The sequence below is a fragment of the Podarcis tiliguerta genome (assembly GCF_965153285.1).
Source record: "Podarcis tiliguerta genome assembly, chromosome: 12".
NCBI classification, from domain to species: Eukaryota; Metazoa; Chordata; class Lepidosauria; order Squamata; family Lacertidae; genus Podarcis; species Podarcis tiliguerta.
Window position 1 is genome coordinate 21,008,579 of NC_139545.1, and position 21,967 is coordinate 21,030,545.

General features: G+C 41.1%; 1 protein-coding gene across 1 annotated transcript; it reads left to right on the plus strand.

Annotated features, from left to right (window-relative positions):
• The first annotated feature begins 321 nt into the window (after window positions 1-321).
• On the plus strand, window positions 322-21,904 carry PP2D1 (protein phosphatase 2C like domain containing 1). The gene is made up of 5 exons (XM_083405282.1): window positions 322-861; window positions 3,022-3,072; window positions 7,217-7,914; window positions 14,187-15,128; window positions 20,868-21,904. The coding sequence occupies exons 3-5, from the start codon at window positions 7,218-7,220 to the stop codon at window positions 21,851-21,853; spliced, it is 2,625 nt and encodes an 874-aa protein (XP_083261408.1). The 5' UTR covers window positions 322-861; window positions 3,022-3,072; window position 7,217; the 3' UTR covers window positions 21,854-21,904.
• Window positions 21,905-21,967: the final 63 nt, after the last annotated feature.

The following is a 21,967-nucleotide window of genomic DNA, read 5'->3' on the forward strand; positions in this document are numbered from 1 at the left end:
AAGGTAAACACCAACTCTTGAATTGGACTCTTACATGGACCGGAAGCCACTGGAGTTCTCAAAGTGCTTGTACAATATATTTGTACAATTGCAGTTTCATTGTCACTGAATTGAATTAATCCACATGAATTGGTTTGATCAGCATGAAACAGAAGGAGAAAACATAGAGTGGTACCTCGGTTTAAGAACAGCCTGGTTTAAGAACGATTTGGTTTACAAACTCCACAAAACAGGAAATAGTGTCCTGGTTTGAGAACTTTGCCTCGGTCTAAGAATGGAATCCGAACGGTGGAAGGGCAGCCTCCTTAGGGAAAGCACACCTCGGTTTAAGAACGGTTTTGGTTTAAGAACGGACTTCCAGAACGGATTCAGTTCGTAAACTGAGGTACTTGGTTTTATAGTGATTTGTAACTGGCTTTGCAGCTAACGGTGTAAAAGAGGAAATGTAGGTTCCATTACATTCTGACAAAAAGTACAGTATAGCAGAGCGATACTGAATTGACACTGCTCCCTCTTTTTGAGGTGGTGATGATTGTAACCAACATGTGCTGAGGACTATGACACAGTATGCCTCAAGACCTGTTCACAAGGCAACTGCAACAGGGCTGTTGTTTTTGCCGGGGTGGGGGGGGTGCATTTCTTGATCACATTCCTTGGAAAATACAGAGGCTCTGTAGCACCACCCACACCTTTTAATCTTGATTCTTAGACAAACCAGAACAGCATCTTAGTGGCTAAGGATACGGTTACTATAGTAATAACTGTAAACACTGGAAAGGCACCGCCAATCCTGTCCCAGTGTTCCAATAGCAACAGAGGGAAATGGCTTCCAAAGAATCGACAACTTCCTAGGAGTCAAAGGTATATATTTTTACAGGATTTTATTGAGTAAAATTTTATTATTTATTTATACTTTTCAGGTGTATACATTTCACTGATTTTACAATCGTTTTGGCATTTCAAATCTTAACTTCCTCCCCCCTCTTTCTGCAGTTCCTTAAATTTATTTTTAATATCTTCTGCATATCCAAATTAACTTGACTTACTCATTTATTTATTTTCTTTAAGAATATACTTTTATGTAACTGCAGGTTACTACAATAATCCTGCCGGTGTTTTTATCTGTAATATTCCATAAACAATTTCTATTCTTTTATAAAAAGTTTGTTATCTTGATTTCTTATTCTTCCGGTAAGTTTCACCATTTCTGCATATTCTCCATAAGTTTTGTATTCATTCTTCCTTTGCTGGGACTTCTGCTTCTTTCCATTTTGGGGCAAGTAGCATTCTTGCCGCTGTAGTCGCATATATGAATAAGTTTCTATGCGATTTAAGTATTTCTATCCCTGTAATTCCCAAGAGAAAGGATTCTGGGTTTATTTTACAAATGTTATTTTAAACATCCTTTTCATTTCATTGTATATCATTTCCCACTGAGTAAAACTTTAAACAAAAGAAAGAATGAATGTAAGCAAAATCAACTGAGGTTTGAAGACACCTTAGCACAAAGGCATAAATGAGGATCAGAAAAATCATTGTACGTGGAACAGGGAAACTGAAGAGCTCTTGTTAAAAGTCTTTTTAGGAGCACCTTTCTAACTAAGCTAAAAAGTGGCTCATCCCAAAGGCAACGACCAATACAAACCATAAGAAAATAGGTTTTTTTTTAGAGTAACTGTTTCCAGATGTTCAAGTTCCCTGGACTTGCTTGCAGTTCAGGAGCTGGGCTCGTGAAGAAGGGTGGTCCCTGGGGATTGTCTTGCCCAAGGTTCCTCCAAGATCTGGAAATGACACTAACTTTTGTTTTTGTTTTTTTAAGATATTTATTAAAGTTTCAACATATTACAAAAAAAAATAAAATAAAAGGAAAATACAAAATAAAAGCAATTAAAAACAAATCAGTCTTTCCATATCTTATCTTTCATTTGCTTGTTTCCCTGACCTTCTCACACCTCCCTTTCGTGTATTCCAATTCAGTTGGTTAATTCAGCAAATCCTTTCCCTCTTTAATTTTATCTTAATCTTTTATCTTAATATATTATAGTTTTAGATTATCACCCGTTAACAATCCATTTTTACATTTTCATTAACATTGCTGCTAAAAAAAAACCCACTTAACTTCAATCCAACATCATTCTAACATTCATTAATTTTGCAGTGTTTCTGTAAATAGTCTTTAAATTTCTTCCAATCTTCTTCCACTGACTCTTCTCCCTGGTCTCGGATTCTGCCTGGAAATGACACTAACTTTTGGACTTGTATGGGGATACCTGGCTTTGAAGCCCCACTTTTCATAAAGGTAATTTTGAATCAGTCAATACAGACTCAGCTTAAACCATCCTTTCATTGCTTATTCAGTTCCCCATAGTTTGCTCTTGATTTCTTCTAGTTAGAGCATCACTATTTAATCAATTAGGCTATTAATTTTTTTAAGAAGAACGCTTTCATAAAATTGTAGAGTTGGAAGGGGTTCTGAGGGTCACTTTTTCAAACTCCCTGCAATGCAGCAATCGCAGATAAAGAATCCCTGACCGATGGCCATCCAACCTCTGTTTAAAAACCTCCAAGGAAGGAGACTCCTCCACCTTTCAAGGTAATCCATTCCACCATCGAGCAGAAACCTCTTCCCAAACTTCAGTCAGAATCTCCTTTCTTGTCATTTGGCACCATCGGTTGAGTCCTAACTTCTGAAACAGCAGAAAACCAACGTTCTCTATCTTCCACGTGGCAGCCCTTCAACTAAAAATTGCCACAGTTTAAAAGACAGTACATTAAAAAAATATATTAAGATGACTTTAAAAATTAAGCACTACTTTAAAAAGGTCATTTTGTCTTTCACATACAGGAGAATTATCTTCCAAGATGAAGCCTGCTACAATATACAGGCACATGATCTAAGAACAAGAAATGTATGGTTCCCCCCCACACACACACACACCTTCAGTATGATACTCCCATCCCCTTATATGTTGATTTGTGCAAATTCAATGGATTCATGAATACTTCCTTCATTTGTTACAGCCCTAGTTTCTACGCTTCCTGAGGTGAACTATTTCCCAATTCATCAGACAAGTAAGTACATATTCCATGTTCTGTCCTCAGTTGCCGACCAAGTGGCCATCAAGGAAATTATCCAAATGTGGAGTCCATAGACCATGAAGCAGCCGACTGTGGAGATCAGTTACTAATGTGAAGGAGCCTTTAAACAGCCTCTGCCTGGCATTTTTATTCTGTGTGAGGTTTGTTATATACTGAAGTTCTCACCCTGGGCCAGCAGGGGGATACTGTAGATAGTTTTCACTCAGGTCCACATATGCAAATAAGGCATTGAAAGTGACGTTCAGTGATTGGATAGTTACAGAAAATTGTTACAGTTGCGTTGTAAGGTAAAGGTAAAGGTACCCCTGCCCGTACGGGCCAGTCGTGTCCGACTCTAGGGTTGTGCGCCCATCTCACTTAAGAGGCCAGGGGCCAGCGCTGTCCGGAGACACTTCTGGGTCACATGGCCAGCGTGACGAAGCTGCTCTGGCGAGCCAGCACCAGTGCAGCACACGGAAATGCCGTTTACCTTCCCGCTATAAAGCGGTACCTATTTATCTACTTGCACTTAGGGGTGGTTTTGAACTGCTAGGTGGGCAGGAGCTGGGACCGAAAGACGGGAGCTCACCCCGCCGCGGGGATTCAAACCACCGACCATGTGATCGGTAAGCCCTAGGCGCTGAGGTTTTACCCACAGCGCCACCCATGTCCCTTACAGTTGCGTTGTAGTGGAGCTCTATATAAGCAGGTTGGCTGAACCCTTCAGTTCAGTTCAGTTCTGGCCTGTGAATAAACAAGAGCTGTTTGAAGAATTGCTGTGTCGTTTGATATGTTCACCCACAACTTAACAATATTCTTTCTCCTGCTGAAAAAAAAGGCCTGGAGATTGCATCAATATTATCGTATTTGGAGTTACTAAAATCTTTCTATATCTGAAACAAAAATAATTCAAACACTTCATATGGTTGTACAGTATCTTAAGCTTGAAAGGATAGGGCAACTTTATCATTGTTATTGTTCTGCTCTTCTTGCAAATCTTTACAAAGGAGCTCTGCTCAGCTCAGTTACGAAAAAGCTAGCTCCCCCCCCCCTCCATTGCCAGTCACTTTGTTCGGGGGGGGGCGACTCTAATTTATTCTGGAGAAATAGCCCTGTTGACACACTATGTAAATATGTCCTGTTACATTATAAAGACAGCAGTGCCCCCACAACTTTACAGATATTTTTCATTTGAAATTGTGCACCCCCACTGGGCATATCTCTCTCCATTATTTATTTATTTTTAAATGTGAACAGTAAATACATAGAGTCGCCATATTTCAAAAAGTGAAAATCCGGACACAAAAGTTGTTTACCTTTGGGGGCGGGCGGGATTGCCAAAAAAATCAACACTATGTCTGGGAAATTACGGGTGTATGGCAGTCACATACATACATAATTTTATTTGTATGCCACCTTTCCACAGTTCAAATCATGCTCCAGGCGGCTTACTACAGGGGAAAAATTATACAGTGGTACCTCGGGTTAAATACTTAATTCATTCCAGAGATCCGTTCTGAACCTGAAACTGTTCTTAACCTGAAGCACCACTTTAGCTAATGGGGCCTCCTGCTGCTGCTGTGCCACTGGAGCACGATTTCTGTTCTCATCCTGAAGCAAAGTTCTTAACCTGAAGCACTATTTCTGGGTTAGCGGAGTCTGTAACATGAAGCGTATGTAACCTGAGGTACCACTGTAACTACAACATAACAAAAGAAGCCATAGACAATAAACAGAACGTTAAAATGTACAACCAAACCGAATGGTTTTCACATGAATCACAACAAGATCTCCAATAAAGATACAAAAAAAACCCCAACAGCAACAACCCCCTCCCCAACAACAACCAAAAAACCCCAAACAATACCCCAGCTCAAGAGTCTGTTCAGCAGCCTCAGTTTTTGTAGCTGGAGTCAGTCAGGGTCCTGCTCTCCCAGGCCAGGTAGAAAAAGGCCTGCAAGGAAGACATCAGGTCTTTTAGGACTCACAGCCAATATGGTATCTGGCCTCTTCAGGAGCCTCAGGGTTGTCGCATGGAAAAGTTATCAAACTATATGTGCCATATCTACATTACAGTGCTACCTCAGGTTACATACTTAATTCGTTGTGGAGGTCCGTTCTTAACCTGAAACTGTTCTTAACCTGAAGCACCACTTTAGCTAATGGGGCCTCCCGCTGCCGCCACACCGCTACCACGCGATTTCTGTTCTCATCCTGAAGCAAAGTTCTTAACCCAAGGTACTATTTCTGGGTTAGCAGCGTATGTAACCTGAAGCGTATGTAACCTGAGGTACCACTGTACTGTATGTTCATGACAGTATGGTGTGTGGGTGTGTTGTAGTTGGGGGTGAGAGAGATAACCTGGAAAGGGCTAGTCTGGAACGTTTAGCTGAGATTCCCCTTACCAGGACGTAATGCAATTACAGTGGTACCTCGGTTTTCGAGCGTCTCAGAAGCCGAACGTTTTGATTTTTGAACGCCGAAAACCTGTAAGTAATTGCTTCCGTGCCTCGGAAGTCGAACAGCTTCTGCTGCATATTTTTCAATTTTTCCAATTGAACTTGCAGCCAGCCCTTTGTGCCTTGGTTTTTGAACATTTTGGAAGTCGAATGGTCATCCAGAACAGATTACATTTGAGAACTGAGGGGACACTCTACTGTGTTGCCCAGGCATATGGCAACCCATGTTGGAAAATTTCATTTTTTCCAGAGATTTTGCAAAAAAAATAAAAATACCCCCCCCCCCAAGAAAAACTCAACAACTTTGCCCCAAAAAGTGTCTTTCAGTAAAACAACTAACTTCCTCTCTTGTCTCCTCTCTACAGATGAAGGGCTTTTCAATTTTTGTCCAAACAGGTATTGGCTAACTCTCACCATGATTGGGCAGCTATTTTAAGGCTAAACAGGCCCTGACAAAACTGGCGTGGTGCTGCTCTTGATCATCTATACACACTGAAAACCCTTTCTTGTTTCCAGTTTTGTTGACAGTAGAATTGCATGCAGCCTACTTTGTTCAGAGTTAGGTTCTTGTCATGTACTGACCTGAATCTTAGAAAAATAGGATGCAGCAGTCTGATTGGTCCGCAGGAGCCACCCAATCCAGCTCCAGATGGCAGTGAAACAGCGGCCTGATTGGCCTGCAGGAGCAGCCCGGAATTAGCCAATCACGCGGGGCCCATTGTGTAAATAATGTATATATAGCTAGATGTTTTGGGGAAAGTTTCATTCATTGCTACTATGAGCTGAATAAAGAGCATGAAATTCACACTCGACTCCGAGTATATTTCAGTTCTCTTTGGTAATACTGATCATATTTCCTAATTTTCCTCACATGGAAACTATGCATTGTAGAAATAGCTATTCAGTATATACAGTATAGTGTAGGTAGGAAGCAGATGATTAATCTCTCATTTGCTCATAAAGGGGTATGAATTAAAACTTAAAATTGATATCTATTCTTTAAAAAGTCCCAACTGTTCATGAAATTGTGCTCCTATATATGTGTGCATAGGCTGCAATTTGTTAGAAGTCCCATTGAACTCAACAGGGCTTACTTCTAAGTAAGCCACACATATACAGTATGGCATGATTTTATTTCTTACACAAATATCGAGGCACATGATCACTCAGTGCTGCCACTATGTGCAAATGTCTGGATCATTTACATCTATATAGAGACTTTATTTTCAATAATGATGGAACTCCCTGTTGAAGAATACTTTTATTTTTTTAATAAATCTTTATTGTTTGTAAAGGAAATCTTTGTAGGAGTTAATATTTTATTATCCCTTTGGAGCTGTCTTTCCAGGCTGTGACGCTTTATGGTTTACGGTTTGATTTTTAAAAGATTTTTAAAACATATTTTTCTTTTTGTTATGTTTGCACCTGTTTTTTTCGTTAACAAAGCAATAGAATTTAAAAAGGAAAAAAACATTTCCTCTCTACCAGCATTCCATATCAGACGGCTTTAAAACTCTTTGAGAAGCAGTTGATCATATTGTATGCAGGCTATCAGAGAAACGCAATCCTAAAGCCCCATTTGGCATGTAGAACAAATTGCAAGGTTCTTTTATGAGTATTTCTTGGTTTCGTTTGAGAAGGATAGTTGAAACACATTTTACTTTTCTTTGTTTTTATAGAATGTCGTGGGGAAAAGGATCTCCGCAATGTAAATCCGACAAATCTGAAGAAGATCCCACAAAGGTAGTTAAGATTGACTTCAAGAAAGTTGACAAACTCGATATTACAGTACTTTGCTCCATATGCCAACAAACGGTACACATTAGCGAAATTCTTTTCCATAAAAAAGTCCACCAGGCTCTGGCAGTACTGGATTATCACCGGCCATGGGTGGAATCAATAGATGTAAATAAAATAGTTCTTCAGAGAAAACGTCTGCTTTTAAAAATGAAAAAATATAAGACTCATAAGTATGTTGAACGAAAGACGGAGAAGATTGGCTATTCATTTGATCTCCTTAAAGAAAGCATGAAGCCTACTCCATATTTTTGCATTGATAGTATTGCTCAAAGTTCTGTGCACGTTGAAGAAGTTACCAGTCCACTGATAAAAGCCATCGCAATATGTCAAGACAAAAATGCTCGTTGGCATGAAAACTTGGAAGACGTATTTGTCGTATTAGACAATTATGGGAACAGGGCAGGTACGTGCTTTCTTGGGGTTTTCGATGGAAGCAATGGAATCTCTGCTGCAGAGACGACGTCCGTGGAACTTCCCCTTTTACTCCTTGACCAGCTTTCTCACGAAGATCCCTCCTACCAGGTGAGTGAAGCTGGGAAAGAATTCATAGATTCATTCTGCACCGTCTTCAGGGCAGATTATTTTTTTTTTTTTATAATATTTTTTATTGCGTTTCTTTCCAAATTTTGTGCATTGCAAACATACCTACAAATTTACAAGAAACCATTTTTTTTTTTTTTTTTTTTTTTGTATAGCAAAACAATATAAATCAAACCAAAAAAAGAGTCCTAACTTGGACTTCCCCACCCCTTCCGATTCTGCATTCTTTGTATTAACAATGTCAGCAATTTGTTACCTTATATCATACCTTATTGTAACTTTCACATGTTATGTATCCAAATTCAATATATTATGTCACCATTTTTATACCTTTAAAAATAAACGTAACATGTTCAATTCATATTATCTCCTTTTCTCTTTTCTCACTTAATTTACTGTTCACTTAATCATAGTTGCTAAAGCATATCATTTCCAAATCATGCATAATCTTAAGATTCATACAGCTTATAATACTTTTGCAAATAATCTTTAAATTTTTTCCAGTCCGCCTCAATTGTTTCTACATCCACATCTCGGATTCTGCCGGTCAATTCAGCTATCTCCATGTAATCCATCAACTGCGTCTGCCATTCCTCCAGCGTGGGTAGATCTTGTGTCTTCCAGTTCTTAGCGATGAGTATTCTTGCTGCTGTACTAGCATACATAAACAAAATTCTGTCCTTCTTTAACACTCTCTGGTCCACCATGCCCAACAGGAAGGCCTCTGGTTTCTTGGGAAAGGTATACCTAAATACCTTTTTCAACTCATTATAAATCATTTCCCAAAAGGCCTTAACCCTTGGGCATGTCCACCAGAGGTGAAAGAATGTCCCCTCTGCTTCTTTGCACTTCCAACATTTGTTGTCAGACAGGTGATGTATCTTAGCTAACTTGACTGGGGTCATGTACCACCGGTATATCATTTTCATGATGTTTTCCTTCAAGGCAGTACTTGCCGTGAATTTCATTCCGGTGTTCCATAACCTTTCCCAGTCTTCAAACATAATGTTGTGTCCAACATCCTGTGCCCATTTAATCATAGCAGATTTAACTATCTCATCCTGTGTATTCCACATAAGCAGCAAGTTATACATTCTAGATAACAGCTTTGTCTTTGGTTCTAACAATTCTATCTCTAGTTTCGACTTTTCCACCTGGAATCCAACTTTTTTATCCATTTTGAAAACCTCTTGAATTTGAGCATAATGTAACCAATCTCGCACCTTGTTTTTTAATTTCTCCTGGCTCTGCAGCTTCCAATTGTCTCCAATTTTTTCAATTAGTTCCCAATATTTCGGCCAGTAGGCCTCCATATTGGGTCTTTTTCGGGCCTTGGCCTCCACTGGTGATAACCACCTCGGAGTTTTACTCTCTAGTAGGTCTTTATATTTCATCCAGACTGCAAAAATTGCTTTTCTGACAATGTGGCTTTTAAACAATTTATGTACTTTAACCTTGTCGTACCATAGGTATGCGTGCCAACCAAAAGCATTATTAAATCCTTCCAGATCTAGGACATCAGTGTTTTCCAACAAAAACCAATCTTTCAGCCAGCAGAAGGCTGCAGCCTCATAGTACAACCTCAAGTCCGGCAGGGCAAACCCCCCTCTTTCTTTTGAATCTGTTAGTATTTTAAACTTTATTCGGGGCTTTTTGCCCTGCCAGATAAATCTAGATATGTCCTTCTGCCATTTTCCAAAACAATCCACTCTGTCCACGATCTGCAAGGTTTGAAACAAAAATAACATTTTCGGCAACACATTCATTTTTATAGCTACGATTCTTCCCAACAAGGAAAGTTTCAATCTTGACCAAATTTCTAAATCCTTTTTAACTTCCAACCAACATTTCTCATAATTATCCTTAAATAAATTCAAATTTTTGGAGGACAAATAGATCCCTAGGTATTTCACTTTTTTTACCACATTCAATTCTGTTTCTCTCTGAAACCCCTCTGTTTCTGTAATTGTCAAATTCTTGGTCAACACCTTAGTTTTTTGTTTATTTAACTTAAATCCCGCCACCCGACCAAATTCAGATATAAGTTCAAGAACTCTTTTTGTACTGGGTTCTGGCTCCTGCAGTGTCAAAACTAGGTCGTCTGCAAATGCTTTCAGTTTATATTGTTTCACTCCGACCTCTATCCCTTGTACCAACCGGTCCTCTCTGATCATGTTCAATAGCACCTCCAGGACTGAAATAAATAACAGAGGGGATAGGGGGCACCCTTGTCGTGTCCCTTTCTCAATTCTAAATTCCTCCGTCACCACATTGTTCACTATTAATTTAGCCTTTTGTTCTGAATAAATTGCTTGTAATCCATTCTCAAACCCCCGTCCCACTCCCATCCCTTCCAAGTTCTTCTTCATAAACATCCAAGATATGTTGTCAAATGCTTTCTCCGCATCAATAAAGATTAACACCGCCCTTGTGTTCCTATCAGTCTGCAAAAGTTCCAAAATGTCAATGATGTTTCTAGTATTTTCATATAAGTGTCTACCAGGGAGAAAGCCTGCTTGGTCCTTATGAATTACTTCATTTAATACTTTTTTAAGTCTATTTGCCAAAATGTCTGCAAATATTTTGTAATCCACATTTAGGAGTGAGATGGGACGGTAGTTCTTGAGCTGAGTCTTTTCAGATTCTGACTTGGGTATCAATGTGATGAAGGCTTCTTTCCACGTTTCTGGTGCCCTCTTCCCCTCCATGATCTGGTTGCATACCTCCAACAAGGGTTGTATCAAATAGTCCTTCAAAGTCTTGTAATATTTGGAGGTAAGCCCATCCGGGCCTGGAGATTTGCCTAGTTGCATATTCTGAATGGCACCTTCAATTTCCTGTGAAGTTATTGTAGAGTTCAAGATTAATTTTTTATCTTGAGTTATCTTTGATAATCCATTTGTCTTTAAAAATTGATCTATCTCTGATTCTTTCTGAGGCCCCTGTGCATACAGTTCTTTAAAGTATCTGTGGAAGCACTTCCTGATTTCTTCTGGTTTCTGAATCATCCTTCCTTCAATCTCTAGATTTGTAACCGTGTTTAACTTTTGTCTTTTTTTCAGCTGCCATGCTAGCAGCTTTCCACATTTATTCGCTGATTCAAAGGATCTTTGCTTCATCTGTTTTATTTTCCATTCAATCTCCTGATTAATCAATTTTGAATATTCTGCTTGATGGAATTTAATTTCTCTCAGCACCTCCTTTGACTTTGGTTTAGTTCTCAATTTTTTCTCTCCTTGGTGTATTTTCTCCAATATTTTATCTTTCTTTCCATTCCAGAATTTTTTCTTGATTGTATTCTGCTGTATCAGAAACCCTCTCATAACGGCTTTGCTTGCGTCCCAGATCGTTCTTTTTTCTACTGTAGTATTCAAATTTATCTCAAAGTAGTCCTTTAGTGTTTTTTGGGCCTTTTTCACAATCTCTTGATCTCTTAATAATGTGTCATTCATTCTCCATCTGAAGGAACCGGGTTGAGTTAGTCTAAATTCTATTTTCAAGGCGTTGTGGTCGGAGCATGTTTTTGGGCAGATTTCCACCTTTTTAGTCTTTGGTGCCATCCCCCTGGAGGTCCAAATTTGGTCGATCCTTGACCAGGACAGATGGGCCTCAGAGAAGAAAGTTCCTTCTTTACCTAGGGGGTTCTTTGTCCTCCATATGTCAATCAAATCCAGATTGTCAGTCAGTTCAAAAAAAGTTTTAGGCAGTCTGCCATCTGATGTTAAATTCTGATTGTAAGACTTATCCATGTGTGTAGACACCACTCCATTCATGTCTCCCATCATTATGATGTTAGCATAATCCAGATAGTCCAGCAGCGTCTCATGCAGCTTCTTGAAAAATTCTGATTTCCCATCGTTTGGAGCATAAATTCCTAATATCAATATTCTTTCTCCTTGAGCTTGAATTTCAATTGCCAAAATTCTACCTTGTTCATCCTTGAATAAAAATTTAGGTGTCAGACTCTCTTTAGCATAAATCACCACTCCTCTCTTCTTTACTTTGTCCGACGATATAAATTCTTGGCCTAATCTTTTATTAACTAAAACCTTTCTATGGAGCCTGGTCACATGAGTTTCTTGTAGGCAAATAATGTCCAATTGTTCTTTCTTCAATATGTGAAATAACCTCCTTCTTTTCTCCGGGGAATTTCCGCCATTAATATTCCAACTGAGTAGCCGCAGAGACATCCTGAACTATTCTGTCACACCTAGAGCGGTGTGTCTTCTTTCTCCTCTGGTTCCGAAGGTGCAGGCGTTGGTCCACCTGGGTTGGGTAAAGGCCAATTAGCTGCTGCTTCTTTTTGGAGATCTTCTCCGTGGTCGTGCAGGAACTTTTGTAGGTCCTCTGGTGATCTTATTTTAGCCTTCTTCTGTTTGTAAGTAAATGATAGTCCTTGTGGGAACTCCCACCTGTAAGGAATTGTGTTAAGTCTCAACAATTTAGCCAATTCTGAATAGGTGGCTCTCAAATCCAATAACTGTTTGGGAATGTCTCGGTAAATTTCCACCCTTTTCTCTTGTATCACAATTGAGTTTTTAAAGTGTAGGCCTAGTATTTTGTCTCTCTCTTCCCTTGATCTCAAAGCTATTAAGCAGTCTCTGGATCTATTTTTTCTTACCAATCTTCCCAACCGAAAAGCCGATACAATTTTAAAGTCACTTTCTTCTTTTAGATCCCAGAACTTTGTAAACTCTGTTGTCAAGAGTCCAATCAAATCTTCTTGCTCAATTTCTGGGACTGCCCTCAGCCTGAGGTTAGTCTCCCGATTTTTCAATTCCACCAATGAGAGATAGGTTTGTTGGTCACCTATCTGTTTGTAAAGAGGTTTGACTTCCGCTTTAACTTCCTCAACCTCTTTTTTAGCCGATATTGCAATTTGAGCGGCTTCCCCTGCCAGTTTACGATTCTCTTCTGATGCTCCTTGCAATTTTTCAATTGCTAGGTTATGTAGGGAAACCTGCTCTGTCAACTTCTGGATTGAGGATGTTGATTGATCAATTTTTATTGATTGATTATCAATTTTTTGATTTATCACTGCCAATTGTTCCAAAACTTGTTTCAGTACACCCTCAGCTCCTCCTGTTGCCATATCTCCCTCCTCTGATTTTTCAGGCTTTTCGGTTTCTACTTTTTGTGTCGCAAGCACAGCTGGAACTGATAATCTGCGTCCCTGAGTTAAAGTTGTTTGAACAAGCTGTGCCTGCTTTTTTGCTTTCTCTTTCTCCTTAGCTTCTTTAGCTTTGGCTGCTCTTGTCTTTCCTGCGCCACTCATCAGTCAATGTTCAAGGTCAAATGTTATAGTCCCATGGGAAAGACAAGCCCAAATTTAAAAACAGTCCATTGAGAGAGGATAAACAGAAAACTTTTCCCAGGCCTCTATATTACCAATATCCTCTAGGGGGAGTGCCACCAAAATTTTAGTGAGAAGAAGGTAACTTTTCCGCCATCAAAGTCCCTTTGTTCCAACTTTGAAAGCACCTTTAAAGCACCTTTGAAAGCACCTTTAAAGGCGAATTAGTTCCAACGCACTAAGAAAAGAGTCCTGCAGAGCACTTTTAAACATGTAACAAAGTTCCAGCAAGGTGCCTGCAAATGTATCCACTTCAGCTAAATAAGCTCAAAGTTACACTTTCCAATTACAAAAAGTGTCTGGAAGTTTGCAACAGTTCCGCAGTTTATACAACTTTGACCGGCCACCCGGGAATATGGAGTTAGAGTCTTCCCTTGCCCCTTGGGGGACCACTTCAGGTCCAATTTATGCTGTATTTATTCTTAAAAGGAAAGTTTCCAATGTGCACGAAAGTCCCAATTTAAAGCTTGAAAGCTTCTCTACTCACAGCGCTTTCCGCTCTTTAGATCATCTGCTTTGATCTTGCAAGCAGTGCCGGAAGACGGACTTCCTCTTTCTCGTCTCCCGTTTTCAGCCAAATTTTCCGAATTAATTTGTAGGATCTTAGGTCCTTACTCACGGGTTTGATGTTTCAGCCCGATGTTTCTTGGAAGAAGGATCAGCGCTCATCCGTGACAGCCGCGCGGCTTCGCCTCCGCAGAAAGAGCGATGAACCCACAGCACCACTCCCCCTCCTTCACTCCGGAGCCCCTTACGGGGTTCCTTTCGTGATTTCGGGGTCGCTCCAGGTGCCCGCCGGGTCCCACGGCCACGGACTCACTCTGCCCGTGGTTTCTCTTGATGGGTTGTCGCTGCGCCGTCGCGAACAACCCTTTTCTGCGGTGCCCCTCTTCAGAGCTCGAAGAGGTCCGCCATCACGGTTTCGCGCCGCCCCCGGAAGTCCGTCTTCAGGGCAGATTACAAAGTAAGGGAGAGACTTTTCACCCAGAAGGGTGCCAGAGGCAAGAAGTCTTGGCCAGGTGATTATGAATGGATTCACAGAGCATATGCTAAGTCTTTCTGGCGTATGGACAGGCTTTTGCGGCTCGGGAGAAACGAAGTTTCCAGAGTCTGCTGGAGCAGTTGTACAGCTGCCACCTGTATAATAGAAAATATAAGCAACGAAAAGGAAAGCCAACAAGAAGAAGAGGAGAAGAAAACACTTGAAAAGGTAACTGATGAAGAGGAACAGAACGTCAGACAACAGAACGAGGAGGAGATGCCTAAAAGGATATTCATAGCAAAGAAAAAAGTTGACGCAGAGCAGGGAGTGGCTCTGCTTATAACTAAGAAAGAGAGGGGCAGTGTCACAGAACAGCAGCCAGAGGAGCCACGTGGAGGAACCAACGACAAAAAGGAAAGCAGCACAGTAGAGTCAGAAAACAATGAGCAGGTTGCCAATAATAAGGATGTGATTCAGGAAGAAAATCTGCTTGAAAGCAAGGAACAGCAGCAAGAAGAATCACCTGAAAGAACAGATGATCATGCCAGAGACGCAGGAGACAATGTGCAGATTGCTGATCATATGGATAAGAGTCAGGAAGAGAGTCTTCTTGAAAACATGGAAAAGCAGCAAGGTGGGTCACCTGAAAGAACAGATGATAACACTGGAGAGCCAGGAGACACTGTGCATGTTGCTGATCATATAGATGAGAGCCAGGAAGAGGGTCTCCTTGAAAACACGGAACAGCAGCAAGGTGAGTTGTCTGAAAGAACAAATGATCTCACCGCAGAGCCAGGAGACAATGAGCACGTGGCAGATAGCATAGATGGGAGTCAGGAAGAGGAAGAGCTTGAAGGCGACAATAGTTCTGCACCGACAGAAGAAAAATTTGGACTCGTGCATATTGCTAATATTGGTATGTATGGAATACTGTTACCATTTCCCACTACCCTACCCCATTTTAAAATTTTGGCCTGTCAGTTTTGAATGATACAGCAAGTGCCTGCAATTTAATTCAATACTGCATAGCCTTGGGTCCTAACTCACTCTCTCTGGAGCGTCTTCACCTCCATCGTTCTGCCCGGGAACTGAGGTCCAGCGCCGAGGGCCTTCTAGCGGTTCCCTCGCTGCGAGAAGCCAAGTTACAGGGAACCAGGCAGAGGGCCTTCTCGGTAGTAGTGCCCTCCCTGTGGAACGCCCTTCTACCAGATGTCAAAGAGAAAAATAACTACCAAACTTTTAGAAGACATCTAAAGGCAGCCCTGTTTAGGGAGGCTTTTAATGTTTAATAGATTATTGTATTTTAGTGTTTTGTTGGAAGCCATCCAGAGTGGCTGGGGAAACCCAGCCAGATGGGCAGGGTATAAATTATTATTATTATTATTATTATTATTATTATTATTATTATTAACAGAATGACCCTTTCCACTGGCAGAGGAAATCGGGCTCCAGCATAGGTTTTTGCCTGAGTACAGGGTAGCGTGTTTTTGTTTGTTTGTTTGTTTTTTGTCTCTCACCCCACTCTCTAGAGCAGATTTTTCCTCCCTTTTAAGCAAAGGGGCTTATGAAAAAAGGGGAAAGGGGATATGAACAAAGAATGTCACACAGACCCCACACAGAATGTCCCACCACACGGTGGGAGTATCTTATTAGCAGAATTCCATTCGCAGAATATTCTCGCCAGCAGAACCTTAGGATCTACCGTAAGTCAACATTTGCAAGATGAAGCACTTTTCAACTATCTCAGCACCAAAAAAATAAAGAGTGGGAAAAAGACACGTCAATATGGCATGCAATAATTTTGAATAACAGATATCCTCTTTAATGGGATTGTTCTCACCTAAACTTTGAACCGAAATAGGAACAATAAGTCTGTATTCCTAAACTGTAACAAGCTTCCCTTCCCAAATATTTTTTTTGTCATTGGTCTGTTTCTTTGTTATGTTCAGCAAACACAATCTCTCAGCAAACCATAGTTTAGCCAGTTCCTAATTCAGATGCAATAAACTATTGTTACAGACAGGGTATGTGCAAAATGGATCACCACGTGAAAAACAGATACCATCTATCTGTCTTAGCTGTATTTACAAATTCCTTGGAGAAGTCAGGTGGCTAATGGCTCTTTTTGGGGGGGAAGAAATAAGACCTGGCAGGTTGGACATACCCCTCCAGTCAATTTATCTCCTTTTTAAGGTTTTCCTTTTCCTCATATGAGAAAACCAGCCTCAGTCAAAGAAACATCAGCTTATTTAGGAACCAGAAGGTTTATCACTCATCTGTGGATATGGGGAGTAGAAATAGCTGTGATATTATGTGTGAACTGGGTTGTTGACTTGTTGAAAGAGGGGGGAAATACTATTGGTAAAATCCTATCAAATGCATTTCATGAAAAACTGCTTAGCTGAAATCCTCAGTAATTTAAGCAGAAATACTGACGCAAGCTCATGGTAGGAAGATTACCCTTCCTGCCAACCCTTGTATTTTAATTTGTATCTCTCATAAACCTTTTCTGTCAGATGTCGCAAGGAACATGCCCACTTTACTTACATAATTGCTTTATTCTTTTATTCCATAATTGTATTCATCATTTGCAGCTGTAGAAATGGTGAAATTCCATGATAGGGATAATTAGGAAAGGGGTTGAAAATAAAACTGCCAATATATTAAAGCTGTTATACAAATCTGTGGTTGGCTGTATTTGGAATACTATATACAATTCTGGTCACCACACATAAAAAGGATATGGTAGAGCTGTAAAAGTTTCAGAAAAGGACAACGATGACGGGGATGAATCAACTGCCGTATGAGGAAATATGTTGATGATATTTATATGCCACCCATCTGACTGGGTTGTCCCTGCCACTCTGGGCGGCTTCCAACAAAATATTAAAATACTGTAATACGTCAAACATTAAAAGCTTCCCTAAACAGGGTGGCCTTCAGATGTCTTCTTAAAGTCTGGTAGTTGTTGTTCTCTTTGACATCTAGTGGGAGGGTGTTCCACAGGGTGGGCGCCACTACCGAGAAGGCCCTCTGCCTGGTTCCCTGTAACTTGGCCTCTTGCAGTGAGGGAACCGCCAGAAGGCCCTCAGCGCTGGACCTCAGTGTCCAGGTAGAATGATGGGGGTGGAGACGCTCCTTCAGATATACAGGAGCGAGGCCGTTTAGGGCTTTAAAGGTCAGCACCAACACTTTGAATTGTGCTCAGAAACATAAGGGAAGTCCCCCCCCCCCCACCTCCAATCATACTACAGTGGTTTACAACCATCCGTTCTGGAGGTCCGGTTGTAAACCAAAACAGGTTGTAACCCAAGGCACGCTTTAGCCAATGGGGCCTCAAAAAAAAAAAAAAAAAAAAAAAAAACAAAAACAAAAACGGGTTGCAATCCAAAAAAAGGGACATGCACTTCCAGGTTTGATGTGTTTGTAATCCAAAATGGTTGTAATCCAAAATGGTTGCAAACCAAGGTACCACTGTACAACCCAGGGCTATCTATTGGAGGAAGATTCAGGACTGACAAAAGGAGGTACTTCTTTACACAGTACTAGGGTTGTCATATGTCTGGAATTTCCTGGACATACCCGGAGTACTGAAGCCAGAAGCAGTGTCTGGGCAGAAATCAGCTAAATGTCCAGGAAAATCTGGACGTATGGCAACCCATGTCAGCAGTGTCATTTTTGCCAATTTCCCTTAAAAATAGCTCAAAAACTTCCTGTTATTTCATATTTTTTTTAGCTTTTGCCCAAAAGCTCAGCAACTGTCTGGATTTCCACTTCTTGAAATATGGCAACCTTGTACACAGTACATAACTGTAATATGTAGTACTGGTCACCAACTTGGATGGCTTTAAAATGAGTTTAAACAAATTCGTGGAGGTTAAAGCTATCGGTGGCTACTAGCTATTATATCTCTCTACTACCTCCAATTCCAGAGGCGTTGTTGGGGAGCGCAAGTGGAGAGAGTTGCTTTTACACTCATGCCGCTCTTTTGGGTGGCCACCATGAGAACGGGATGCTGAACTGAATATCAAAGCCTTTGGCTCTTCTTAAATGACTGCTGCCCCGCGTCTTATTTACATAACCTCGGCTCCAAAGAGATAAATATTTGCGCTTGACTCAAAATGATCCAGATTCTTTTACTACCTGAGTTCTAAATCCAGTCTGTTGAAAAGTTGCCCTCTAAGATCCAACATGTTTTACTTGCACACACTTTCATTTGGAACCAGATATTATTATTTTTGAACAAATGAGATCTTTTTTTGGCAGTGACTGGCATCTGGGAGGTACCCAGCTATAGATGTGACAGAAGCTACATAGCAGACATGGAAAGCAGCAGCCCTAATGATCTCATAATTTTCAGGGAAGATAAGTGTAGCTACTAGGCGTGATGCCTTTGCTCTGCCTCCATAGATGAAGTAATGCTTCTGAATACCAGTTTCTGGAAGCACAGAAGAGGGGAGTGCTATTGTGCATGGGACCTGTTTGCCCACTTCCCACAGCCATATACCTGAAGGAGCATCTCCACCCCCACCAAGGGCCTTCTGGTGGTTCCCTCCCTGCGAGAAGTGAGGTTACAGGGAACCAGGCAGAGGGCCTTCTCGGTAGTGGCGCCCGCCCTGTGGAACACCCTCCCATCAGATGTCAAGGAAACGAACAACTATCTGACTTTTGTAAGACATCTGAGGCAGTCCTGTTTAGGGAAGTTTTGAATGTTTGATGTTTTGTCGTGTTTTTAATATTCTGTTGGGAGCCGCCCAGAGTAGCTGGGGAGGCCCGGCCAGATGGGCGGGGTATAAGTAAATTGTCATCATCATCATCATCATCATCATCATCATCATCATCTAGGTGTCCACTGAGAACAGATTGGCTTGATCCAGCAATCCTTATATCTAATTGTACAAAGCCCATTGCCATGTCACTGTACTGCACATTTGTCTCCCCTCATTGGACACTGAGAATCTCCATGCAATTGTGATCCAACAGAAGTGTATGTGGTGTTAGGGGAGGGGTAGTACCTCTGGTGAGGGACACAGCGTTCTCCTTCTAGAGTAGTTTGTCCACCTTTGGTCCCTACCCTCCACTCAGCTCTCACCTGTGACTCATAGAAGCTGTCAGCATGTGGCAGTGGCCACATCCTGGGAATGACTTTGACTGGATGTAGCCAAGGGCTCTGAAACCCTCAGCGAGTTAGGGACTTCCCTTGCATGCGAAGACAGGTTGAGCAGAGACCAATGGTCAAGAAGGTGGTTTCTGCACGGGCTGCAGAGGGAAGTGAGGGGCAGATGGGGCTCATCAAGCTGGGAAGGCAGCCCATCTAGGAAAAGGAAAACTGATCCTAAACTTCCGCTGCCTTACGTGGTATTTTTGGGAGAAGAGAAGGCTAAGGAATAAACACAGATCTGGAGCGCAGTGCCCAATATGGTTGGATAGTGCCTTGCACGCCTCCTTCTGACAACAACTGCAGCCAGGTTGGTGCCAAACGTATAGCTGTGATTTCCTTTGGACTACATCAGAGAGGGCGAGAAGGGGGTCTTGTTGTCTGGGCAGCCCAGGACGACTTCCATACACACTGCCTGGAGAGGTCACTTCGGTGCTGCTAACACAGTGGTTTTGACTTCACCCCTAGAAGTGCGCTCCACTGTCTCTTGAGACAGATGGATGCAAACTATTTTGCACAACAAAAACAGCCTTCCCCAAATGTGTTCCCTCCAGATGCCTTACACTACACAACTCACATCATCCCTCAGCATTGGGACCATGCTGTCTTGAGCCAGCGGGGTGTTTTAGCTTAATGCATCTGGAGAATACCAGGATAGAGAGGGCCTTACTAGATATTGCCAGTGGAACCTGCTCTAGCCATGTTTGCATCTAGGGTACTGCAAGATGTACAAATGATTTGATCAGGAAAATCCACCACCACTCTTCCCATTTTTCTTCTCCAACTTCACACTTTCTATGCTTCTCACAGGCCAACCAATAAGCACACCCAGTCCTCATGGGGCTATTTGAGCTTTTTGCTATTTTGGTTTTGTAAACGGATGTGACATTTCTACATAATTCATGGCTCTCTTCTAATATGCCAGTACACCCTCATTTCTTAGTGGCCCTGTTTTGTATCCAAACCTATCGGCATTGAACCACCCGAGTTTGCTATTCGTCAAAATGGTAAGATGGATCAAATTTGCCATTTGCGTCCCACGGGCTCTCACTGTCTAGTTTCAGCCTATGGATGTAGTAATTTAGGTCTGTAGAAAGTGGCACTTGACTTGGAATCGTGGGAGAAGGGTAGGTAAGATAAACTGAGCACTTGGGACTCAGCTAGACTTGTAAAGAAAAAGTGTTTTATATGCATTGTATGTGCGATATAACATTGTGCCACCAGATGGTGACACAAGAGTCCCGTTTTTCTCTACCCGCTTTCCCTGTTTAAATTTACAATGCTTTGAACTGAAATGCTTCTTTGATGTGCCTAGAATCCAGCTTTAGACTGGTTATCTCCATGAATGATGAAAGATGGCAGAACATGAATTGTGTATAAAATCTGCACAGCATAACGTGTAGAGGAAAAGCAACAGCTGAAGTTTTAAGTGCTTTCAAAGATCAATTCAGTTACGTTATACAGTGATAAGTTGTGTGTGTGTTTTTTTAATTGTAGGCAATGTTCATGCTGTTTTATGTAAAAATGGGAAAAGCTATTGGGTTACTAAAGAACACAGCACTTATTCTAGAGAAGAAAGGATCCGTGTTCTTAAGAATGGTGGCTATATCAGCAGCAATGAACCCAAAGGACTGATAGAAGGGCTTATCAAGAGCACTCGGGGCCTTGGCTACCACGGCAATCCAAAGCTGAAAAATACTGTCATTCCTGTACCACATACAATCTCCTTTCCTGTTGACGATTCATGCCAATTTCTTATTTTAGCTTCTAGTGGACTCTGGGAAGTTCTGGATAAAAGTGAAGCAGTACTATTGACATTAACAATGTTTTCTGCTTATCTGGAAAAGTATCAGCGCTCCCAACTGAAGAAAGCCCGCATGCCCAAAGGCTCCGAGTTACCTTTGAATGATTTGGAAACTGAATTCTATTCATGGTATTTAAATAAAGATTTTTTGGCAGATATTGACTTACAAAATTTAAGGTCCTCAAGTAGCGTTGTGCGAGAAGAAGAGATGGTTCAGTCAGGTTCCTCAGCAGAGCAAGAATCAGAAGAAGCAGCGGAAGAATCAGAAGCAGAGGAAAAATCAGAAGCAGATGAGGAAGAAGCCGCAGAAGAAGAAGCAGAGGAGGAAGAAGCAGCACCAGAGGAAGAAGAAGAGGAGGAGGAGGAGGAGGAAGAATCAGAAACCACTTTAAAAGTTTCTGGATCATGGGACTTAAGTGATGATACAACTCATGAAAGCACAGAACAAACTCTAACCCCAGAGTTTGCGATACATGTAGAAGAACCTGAACCTGAAAGTTCTGAATCTTCACAAATATCAGAAGATTCAGAAATCAATTCTAGGACATTTTATGCCCTTGCAGCTAAGTATATTAGTAAGCACCTTGTAGAAGCTGCACTAAAAGCAGGTTCCAGAGATAATATTACTGTTCTGATAGCACTCTTAAATGGATGTGATAAAATACCCACTTATATTTAGCATGTATACTGTGCTTAGGAGGATAGTTCAAGTGAATAGTAGTTCATCCGTTTTATGATAAAAGAAACTGCCACAATAAATTCACAAAGTGAGTTATTTTGTATAAAAAAAAGA